The sequence below is a fragment of the Pteropus vampyrus genome, unplaced genomic scaffold, assembly GCF_000151845.1.
Source record: "Pteropus vampyrus isolate Shadow unplaced genomic scaffold, Pvam_2.0 Scaffold2, whole genome shotgun sequence".
Taxonomy (NCBI): Eukaryota; Metazoa; Chordata; class Mammalia; order Chiroptera; family Pteropodidae; genus Pteropus; species Pteropus vampyrus.
This window is the reverse complement of record NW_011888783.1, coordinates 9,570,706-9,581,934: the sequence shown is the minus strand read 5'-3', so window position 1 is coordinate 9,581,934 and position 11,229 is coordinate 9,570,706. Positions and strand designations below refer to the sequence as shown.

The 11,229-nt window shown below is 33.0% G+C and overlaps 1 protein-coding gene across 1 annotated transcript in view; it reads right to left on the bottom strand.

Moving 5' to 3' along the window:
• Positions 1-11,229, bottom strand: part of PDE1A (phosphodiesterase 1A) — a 293,552-nt gene that overhangs the window by 57,896 nt on the left and 224,427 nt on the right. Inside the window, exons 5-7 of the mRNA XM_011356541.1 lie at positions 8,100-8,166; positions 5,051-5,167; positions 4,042-4,182 (exon numbers count right to left, since the gene is read on the bottom strand). Coding sequence (XP_011354843.1) covers positions 4,042-4,182; positions 5,051-5,167; positions 8,100-8,166 — 325 coding nt within the window. The remainder of the gene's footprint in view (positions 1-4,041; positions 4,183-5,050; positions 5,168-8,099; positions 8,167-11,229) is intronic.

The following is an 11,229-nucleotide window of genomic DNA, read 5'->3' as shown; positions in this document are numbered from 1 at the left end:
ATATATAATATAATAAATTAATAATTTTTACTTACATTAGTGTATATGCTAATAGCTATTACATTTCAGAAACTAGATTGGGTACTCTACATTTACGATATCGACTCCTCACTGTTGTACTACAAGTATTATTAACCACATTTTAGTGAGAAGGGAACCAAAGTAGAGAGTGAGCAATCTAGGAAGCAGTGGAGCAGGGTTTCTAACCTATGTCTGATTGCCTTGAAAGCTTACAGTCTTTTCGCTCTTCCAAACAGAACAGAATTTCCACATAGTTTGTAACCTAGAGACAGTGTAAATTTTCTATAGATTGATTGAAGAAACATTGAGCCATTCCAGTATATGGGAGGCTGTTTTGGAGTTTAGTAAATGAACTACAAGTTCCAAAAGAAATAGATTTCAGGTCATCTCATTTTGTCTGCTCATGTCAGAGAAAACACAATGCCAGGAGCCCTCAAATACAAGTGTTCCCTTGCCAAGAGACATTTGGAGGTGGGTTGGCAGCACTCAGTGAAGCACATGCTCTTCAGCAAATGGACTGAGGTATGCACACCACAATCACAAATTAATTAAGTGATAAAAGGAGAGAGAGGGAAACGGCAGGCGTATTAGCATCAACTTTCCTCTGCGCTGCCTCCTCCCAGGCCTGAATGTATCCAATATGATATCAACAAACCAAAGGACAAGGGCTTCATCACAGTCCCTTCCAGGAAATGGTCCTCTGAACATTTTGCAGGTAACAGGTTGCATTAGTCACCTGAGAATGTTGGGCTGCTATGGAGTACTCCATAAATGTCACACTGGTAAGACTGTCCTGAAACTGCAGGATATCAGCTAAAACACTCACATAAGTGACCCAGTCTTCTCCATATCAAATCCGACAGGTTTCAGCTAAATGAATATTTCTATAATTCTTTTTTTTTAAAAGACCAACACATTCGTATTATGATATTAACACTCATCTACCACTTTTTTCACCTAAAGGAAATATTTTAAAAATAAAGTCCCCAAAACTGTAAATCTGGCAGTGTAACTTAGTTTTAACAAAAGATTCAACAAATTTTACCTTTCTTTTTACCATTTATCATAACATTTCTCATTACTTCCTTTACTTAAAATGTATTTTCCTGAACCCCAACAATACTGACAGTCTCCCACCAGATGATTGTTTTTTTGTAATGACCAAACTAACGGATAACTAAAGAGCCCACCGATACTTTTTTTTGTTAAAGGATGAGTAAAATCAGAAACAAGTTTTTAAATCAAACTTGCTAAAGTAGAGTGAAATTACATTTACAATTGCTAAGTCACTGATCTCTCAAAAAGCGACTGTGCGATCTTTACTAACAACTTCAGCTTTCTAGGAGTTATGCCAGGCTGGGCCTGATTTCCCCAGCCTTTCAGGGAAGTTGGAATGGCTTGTTATAACCTGGAATGAATCTTCCTTGAAAGTCTGAGGATCAAGTCACATTGTGGATTTGAATTTCTCTATTTACTCATTAATATAGCATCCCTCAACTCTTGAACGTCACCTGCAGAAGAGAGGTTCTGAAGCTGAAACAGAAGACCTTTATTTGGCCCCCTTTACACTTGTGGCAAAAAAAAAAAAAATGTTCTTAAAGCGGAAACATATTTTAAAAATCCTGGTTACCCCCTAGCTGAAATTGCATATGTCTTCACATTGTACTTCATAATTTAAGCAGATATTTTACTACACGGAAGTAGGCATTACTTTTTCATTCCATCTTGTTCTGAGGAAACTTAATCAGTTCAGTTTCCACTAAAGAGTAAACCTTAAATATTTCATTTTTCAGTTAACTTTATCAAAGCCTCAGTATTCAGAAAAAAAGAAATGCCAAATATTTGAAATGTAAACCACCTCACTATCAGTTTCAAGACCAAGGCCTTAGGGAAAAGCAAGCAGCTCTAACGGAGAAGATGTTAAAATGACTTTTTCAAGTGTAACAGCATTTGCAGCTGTCAAGGGGCACTTTGTTTTTCACACTAATTGTCACGTACATTGAACCAAGTAAAAGCAAAGATTTCAAGAAAGTGCTGTGACAATGAAGCCTTTTAAAAGAAAGAGAAACAGGTATAAAGAAGGTTATATATAGTACTTTTGAAAAGCTTACACTCTTTTAAAGATGTATCTTAGAATGTTTGAGTTTCTACTTATTACTGGTAACCTGTACTTTCTCTCTTTAAATATCAAATCAGACTCCTGGAATGAATGGTGAGTAAATTCAACCAAGGACCAAGTCTAGCCATGACTACTTTTGATCTGGCACAATGGGCATATTTATACCTTAAGTCAGTGATGCTTACATATATATGTTAAAACAGGAAAATACAAGGTATGAGGTTAACAACACATATGGTTCAGCCTTGTAGAAGGTTACAAGTGACTCATGCTACTGTATCAATGAAGATTTTGGGGATTTCTGCCTCCCTTCAAATAAGACTTAACTCCAAAGCAAGTTATATTACTTTATGATTCTGTCATAAATTCATATATCTATTGAATTGGTGAGATTCCAAGAAAGTCCTTTATTAAAAACCCAGCTGAGCTCTCAGACATTAGCCATTATTAACTGCGAGCTATGTGAGTGAACCACCGTGCATGTCTTTTCTAGTGATGTCCTCAGATGTCTTCGGCCATTGCTGCTTCTAGCTGATCAAAATTATGGGAAAGACCTCAAGTGAGAACCTTCTAGTTGGGACCCTTCTAACCATAGACTCTTGAGAGATATTAACCAATTATTGCTTTAAGCCACTAAGTTTTGGAGTAGTTCATTATGGAGCAACAGATAATTGAGAATTGGGGCAGGAGTGGGATCTGAACCTAAGGCATTGATGGATCAGCATCATACTGGAGGCAAAGAAAGATGGAGAAGAATCGACAATTTCTTTAGCCGTTACACGAGATACTATTGGATGAATCATAGCAAATGAATATGTTTAATAAACAATACAGTATAATTCCTTGGGGGAAAATGAAATAATGATGAAAATTTGCTATATACAACAAAGTTAGAGAATTATGTACTTGTTCTGATTTTTAAAGATCTTCAAGACAACATATTGTGGTTCTAGGGGCTTTGCTTGGGACCAAGTTAGGGACATAGAATCTGGTGTAGAAAGATGTGTGTTGAGGATCTCTGGTCCCTAAAGAGTACGAGTTATATAGATCTGAGTGCTAGTGCCCCCTGCCAATACAGCGGGTGTGACTTCTGAATACTAAACAGGTAGGCAATGTATATTTTGGAGTTTGGTGGAACTTTCTCTTTACTTCTACTTTATGACACTGTTTTAGTCTAGGTTGACACATGAGGAATCAAGAAGGTACTAAGATCTGGGGATCTCGCATGGACTATACCTCTTAGAACCTTCCTCAGTTTGGAACCTTCAAAAGAGCTGCTCCTCTCTTTTCACCTTCTGAGTTTCAGCCTAAACTCTGAGACATTACAGGAACTCCAGGCAGTCTCATAATCCCTATCATCTACTCACTGTTGTCCAAGACTTGCATTGCTGGGTCATTTATTTACCTATTGATCATCATTCAGATACAAAGAAAAGGAAGGAGAATTTGGAAAAATTCACATGAATAATTTCCCAAATTCCTAGTAGGATCTGATTGTGATTAGCAATATAAGTAAAAGAGAAAAGGTTGCTAAGGTCAGCTAGAAAGAACATGATGGGAAAAGTACAATAACTAACTTTCATTCCAAAGACTTTTTTCTTTAGGACACATTTTTTTCCTTAGTTGATTCCTACAGGAAGGGAATTTACAAACAAAAATATTCTATAGCTCAAATTTTGGAAAACTTATAGTATATTTGCACTTGCCTCTGGGTATTTTCCCCTACACTGGGTTAAAGTACTTTTTGAAATATATATATAATGAATAACTCATTAACCCTTAAAAATCCAAAAGATTATTACTTATAATACTGCTGTGGGCATTAAAGAGACAATGAGAATTTAGGGGAATAGAATTTGATGTTCTAAATTAACAAACTTTGGTTACAAAGACTTTCTTACCATGATACCTGTATGAAGCATTATGTAATGCACAGTTTGAGTGACATCAGCTGCATGAATCAGATTGTGATAAGGATTTTTGTACTTGCTGTAACCAACTTCTAAAGCTTCTGCAAAGGCAATTAGGCAAGAAACAGGAATCTGTGGAAAGTAATAATTATGATTATATTTTACCAAAAGAGTAACTCCAAATTAACATGAACACAACAATTTTTGGGACACATTAGTGAATCAGATGTGGGCTGTAGTTTCTTGAAGTTAAATGTGGACTTTTCTGAAAAATCACATTATCAACCTGTTAGCTGTCAATCCTAAGAAGAATTATAACCCCCCAAGTGTTTAACAAAGGTAGATGAAGTAACAGTTAAACTGTCATCTTTAAATGGTTATATCTTCCAGAGTCAAGTAAGAAGTCCAGCTCTTAAAAGGGTAAAATTTCCCAATTAGAACTGATGAAGTCTAGTTTTTCTATCTATAATACAAGGGGTTAAAATAAATGACCTTCTAGTACCTTCCACCTCTAAAAATATTATGATTCCATAGGTAATGATGAAAGGTACAGGCTGCATGCAGAGTGCTCAATCTGGATTAAATCTTTTGCTTAGATGGCTCTAAATGAAGTTAATTAGAAACTCATTTTAGTTTAAGAAAAACTGCCAATAAAGGCATATTTTATGGTTTAGGAACACAGAAGATCATATTTCTTTAAAACATAGCTTTCAATCTCTACATGACTATTCTGTGAGTAATTCAAGGGGGATGTTGGTATTTCATTGGAATGAGGTTATAATGCTCTTATGATATCTAAGTGGATATATATATATATATATATATACACATATATATATATGTATATATATAATCAGTGGGTTATGGAGGATGTGGCTATATCATGCAGTGTCAATGAGAAACATAAAATACACTGATTAATGACTCAATGTTCTGCATTTTCATTGCTATTCAGATAACTAATTCTAAGAGCATTTCATTTTTGTTCCATGTTTCTGACCTTGAAACGGTTGATAAGATCATATCTGGTAAATAGTTCATAAATCATAAACTTCAGACTATGTTCTCCACTTGCTTTATTTAAGGCAAATACATCAAAAGACCATTTATCAACATCCTGTAAAAAAAAGAATAAATACTTTAGGTGGCAAATTTGTATAGTTCTGTTTCTATGAAAACTTCTTGGAAGGATCCAGTTTTGCACATCCAACAGGTCAGATTTCAATTCAGCATACTGAACTATATTTTTATCAGTGTCTGATATGACAAGGCCACTCAGTGTCTATGGATCTGCAAAAGTGAAGCCATAATGCTTAATGAAATGCTAAGATGTTCCCCTTAATTCCAAGTTTATTAAACTTGATGTAATAAGCCTGATAACACTTTAAAGCTGCCCTTAACCTAAATCTCTGTCCAAATTCATGCCATAAATAATTTTCTTAGAGTGGGCCTCATTTTAAGGTGGAATTACAGGTTCTGTAGGTGATGTCACCTGCTACATTGCTTGAAATTCCATTCACCTTAGGGTTTAGCAATTTGGTTTTAATCTTTGCTATTTTATGTCTTCTTTTATGATGCAAATACCCTAGAGAGAGCATATACTACCTTATTAGTCACTCTAACCTTGGCTGATTCATTTATACTTTCTTCCAGGGGCAGATGTTAAGATAAAGGAAGTGAGTCTTTTGATTGAGGAGGAGGATGGTAATTTTGGCTTCAGGCAATTCCCTTAGGGAGGTAGTCAGGCCTGTAGGCAAAGAGGTACTCAAAGAAAGTGCCCCTTAACTAAGGAAAAGAGTGCAGTGAACAGGTAAATCAAACCACTCTAGCTACCACATGATTTTGCTGAAGGTTAATTCCAGGGCGAAAACTTGCAGAGTTTATAAAATGGACTTGCAACAAGTGACATCAGTCCTATACACTAGGGAGATATTAATGTGAAGTTTGAGCTCTAACACTAAATAAATCACTGAAATTAAAAAGAAAAATCTAAACAAATACAACAGAGTCAATGCTAACAATTATTAGAAACTATTAGCAAAGAAGGTCTGATTACACACACACACACAGCAGGTTTTGTATTAAATTGTAAGTGGATAACCTCCAATCTACGCATTAATTTTGAATTTGAGCAGGCATTGTTTAGAATTTCATTCAGTTAACACTTTTTAATGAAGGCCGACTGTGCTGTAACATGCTGAAACTAAAATAAAAATATAATAAAAGCATTCAAATAATCTCTTGTCAAAAGATTTTTTTTTGAAAAATAGTAATAATAATTTCGAATGGTCTTTTTAATCACTTGGAAACACCAATGGAATATTTTTGGAATTGCTTGTGTACCTTTGTTAAATTCCTTGCACTTGACCCTAATTTGATCCCAAAACACTTGCCTCATCTGTTTGTCAATGTAAAAATCTCCAAAAGTTCTATTAGAAGGCATTTTACCATCAGTAGAGCTCAAAGGAGGCCAACAAATCTTTTATCAAATTCCAAAGCTAACACAGAAGAATTAGTTCAGACTGTTACAGGCCTGCTATTTACATTTCCCACTAGGCATTTCTCACTGGGTGAAAGGTTACTTCTCTATTTCTTGGCGATTTTTATCAACAGTGGTGATTACATTTGTAAACTAATGCAGACGCTTGCTTGGCTTTTACCTTGTCAAATTGAGAACAAAGAAGACAAGGAGGTATCTCAGGATATGAGAATTATTTAACTAAAAATATTCTTTATTTAGTGATAGTTTCTCCTTCAGTTTATTTCATATGTTTTTTTCTATACTTTATTTTAGAAAACTATTTACATTCTCTCATACCTAAATATTTTGTTAGCTGGTTTCTAAGCAAAGGTTCTTAAAACAAACAAACAAACAAACAAAATTCTAAACAATGCCTGCTCAAATTCTTGCCCATAGTTGAGGAAATAATGAGGAAATCAAAATCTCTCGAGAGCTGAGAAGTAATTATATCCTATAATGTTATATTTCAGTTATATACTTGTTATTATAGCTTTAGAAACATACATGTTAAAAAGCATCCAAGAAAAACAAATGACCTTTTTAAATTAATAAAATAAAAATCTAATCTACAGCAGAGGAAAAACAAATGCAAAAAGGATGCTTAAAAGGAAATTAAAGGACAAAAGAAAGCAATACAAATTTAAGTTAGTAAAGTAGTTTAATACATCAGAAATAGGCAACCTGGGATATTCTGTTGTCAGCATCCTTTAAATTCTTGTTTAATACAGGAAAACAACCATGAAACTGTTAGAGAAGACAAGGTTGAATTTCCCCCACCCAAATTGAAGGGTAGAAAGAAATAAGAAATGTTTAATGATGAACCTACAAAATGCCTCTGTAGAAATAATGGCTAGGAACAGCACACACACACACACACACACACACACACACACACACACACACACGATGGAGACAAATAAGGGAGTCAAAAATTATCACCACTTAAGAGTTTCGACCCTAGTTATTTCTAACACATTTAATGCTTTAATACTGCAATTGGGCCTCAGACAAGGGCAGCCATAGGAAAAACAGAAAAAAGAGAGAGATTTTTGTTGGTTTTCTTTCTTAATTTTAGATTAATTTATATATTTCCTCAGACCTAAAATTCTAAACAATTTTCTTCTATATAAGTTTTGTTCTTTAACAATATTTTTCTAAAACATTTTTTATAATGCATTAAAAATTTCCATAATATATACAAAATAAAATATGTATATTCTGACAAGTCTTGGTGCTGTCGTAAAATTAAATTCAAAATTCATGTATATAAAGCATAAAGAATAAAAATGCACATGTGTGTGCACACATACATATGCATTGATATAGTTTGTTGGTGTAAATCAATTTTCTTTTAAGTCTACAATGAACCATGATTTGCAACACATGACATTTTGTAAAATGGTTAAAATATTTTTTGCATACCTATACTTAAGCTGCAGCAAAGACCTAATCTCATTTTCTCCCAGCCATTTTAAGAAGATTTCAAAAAATGACTTTGAAAAACCAAAAATAATTGAAATTATTTTACCTTTAATGTTATTATGACAGCCTCTGGATATGTCAAACCAACCATGTGATAGGTCTTTCTGTACATCCTAAAAAAGAAAAAAATGTATATAAATACACACACACACACACACATATATATGTGTGTGTGTGTATATATATATATATATATATATATATATATATGTCATTTACTCAAAATTTTCAACTATTTCTTAAATATAAGGGAAAAGATTACTTTGACTTGTTTAACTTTTTATCATTAGTTACAGGTTTTCACTGAGGTAACAATGATAAGTATGGTCACCATTTATTAAGCATTTACAATGTGACAGATGCTAATATTATTTTGTTTACTCATAACACCCTATAAAGTCAATGTGGTTTTAGTTTCTGCATAAAGATATCTTTCACCTAACTTCATCTTATTAAAAGGGACTGCCCTTTGTATGTGCAACACTTTCTAGAATGTCATCATATCAATGACAGCAGAATATTCTTGTTTTGTGTTTATTCATGCTCCAAAATTTTCGATCTGGAAATTGAATATTCCTGGAAGTTGAATAAAATATTTCTTTTATAGATTTTTTTTTCATAAAATGGAAATTTTAGGAGAAAATACATAGCAGCATCAAAATTTACACAGTTTTTTTATTTTAAGAATATTAGAGGAGACGATATTGAGAAAAAATGCTTAACTTTGTTCAAATTGTCATTTAATATTATTTATGAAAGATTATACAGAAAGAACAAAGTTATTTTGATTTTTATAATAGCACCAATAAGAAAAATATTTTTATTAATCAGTAATTTGTTGAACTTTTCCATTTTCCAATAGACAACCAAGATGCTCATAAAAAACCAAATATAAGAAATCTCCCCATGGATTGATATGAGAATAGAATCAGTGTGATACCCTAATGTGTAGAAATAGCAATATGCTTCTATTCTATGCATGGTTCCGCCACGAAGTCCTGGAAACTAAGAATTTAACTGATTATTAATCACGTGTATTAATTTTTATATCATTAGTACACAAGCAAGCTGCATTCCTAGATTATGTTACTGTAACTTCTTCCCTCAAAGTGCCTGGACAAAACATAATTTAATAATTATGTCATTAATTTATATTGGGGTTAAATATAAGAAATAGTCATTTGGAAAATATTCTGCATCGTCTGTAAAACCACTATGGGAGATATTAACTTTTTGATTTTTGTATATTACATTAAAAAATCCATGACATTACTGAAATTCTATGTAAAAGCTTTCTTTCTTTTTTTTAAGATAATAAAAGCTAAGTAATTCATCATGTTTTCTTTTGAATTTTGACTCCTTGGAATCTCAAAATTAAAATATTGTTTATGTATATCTCTAGCCTCGTCTTTATTGATAAAGTATCTCCCCATTTTATTATAGATATTGTTACTCTATTTCTATGTTTCCATTTTATGTTTATTTTTAATAACTTTAAGTTTTAGATGTTGGAGATCAGTTATCACAACAATTATCTTTATACTCTATTGGAAAATTTCAGAACAAATAAAAATACTCATACAAATTATTCTATTGAGATAGGAATAAGTATTCTAATCTCTCAAGGCAAGGAAACTACTAACCACACTATAAGACTCAGCAACTAATTACTGTCAATAATGATATTTTTTGAAACAGTCTTTTCTATCAATTTTTCTAGTCATTATTACTAAAAAATGGAGGTAGAGAGGAAATGGAAGGGTGATAGACAAGGGAAAAAGGTCAATATAAAAATTAATCATGAATAAAAAAGTTTTTTAATTAAGTAATATTAAATCAGTTTTATTTCATGGCACAGAAAGGCCATATGACATAGCAAAGAAAACACATGCTTTGAATAACAAGTTAGCCACTCACTAGCTGTGTATGACCTTTGGAAAGCTATTTAATGTCAAGCTATTTCTGTAAAATGAGGATAATTATAAGCTTTTTGTGAAGAGTACATGTCATAAATGCTTAGCATAACATAATAAATATTCAATACAAGAAATTCATTAGTATTATTATTATTACTATTCTCATTCCTCTGCAGGCAACATCATTGGCTCCAATTCTTAAATTCTTCAGAGTTCTCTGGGCTCAGTGGGGACTCCGGTGCTATTGAGTTTCTTAGAGTTGGAGTAGGTTAAGAAATAAATATCAGTATATGTTTTCATTAAATAGAATGTAAAGGAAGACAAAGAAGAGGATTCCTCTTCCAAAGAGAAAAATTTTCCTAGTATCATTTTCTAACTCTATGATTGGAAATAAAATATTAGGATGAAAAATTAGAAATAGAAAATTACAATGACACATACTGGAATCAGAACAAAGTGTGAGAGAAAATTAATACAGTTGCCTCACACTTGAGTAAACAGTCGATATATTACAAGTTACCTAAAGAGAATAACGAATTTCCTGGGCTCTCATAGGTGGTAAAAGTCCAGCTGGAAATATGGTGGATTATTTTTGGAACTTTTTACTATAGTTACAAAACATAATTCAAAACTTAAAACAAACAAACAAATAAACAAACCTCTCTTATGCCAGACACTGTGCTAGGCAACAAACTAGTATAGAACAACAAAAATATAGTTGCTATTTTCTTGGGGCTTAGTCAATGGTGAAGAGGGACAATGAATAAGAAACAATATATGATTACAAACAGTGGTAAGTGCTATGAGGTAAACACTGGTTGGGGTAGCAAAAGTGTTAAACTGTATATAGAATGATCTGGGAAGGCTTCTGGAAAGGTAACAAGGGCTAGCCAGGGTAAAGGGTGGGGAAAATCATTTTTGATATAGAGAATAGTAAGATTAAGGGCCCTAAGGGAAGAAAGAGTTTAGAGATCTTCATGGGGTTGAAATCAGACTGGTATATTCAGTCAAGGATAAAGGCAACATTAGATGAGTCTGGAGACTTTGCAGGGGTCCTAATCCTGCAAAGCCATGATACAGAAGTTGCCTTTGATACCGAGTGAAATGGAAACCATCAGATGATTTTAAACTTCAGAGTGACAGGAACTAATTTATATTTTAAAACAGGACTGTAAATGACTTGTTTAGAGGGGGCAAGTGAAAAAGAGGGGAATCCAGCTAGAAAGTTATTGTCATACTTCTGATGGCAGGTAACGAAGG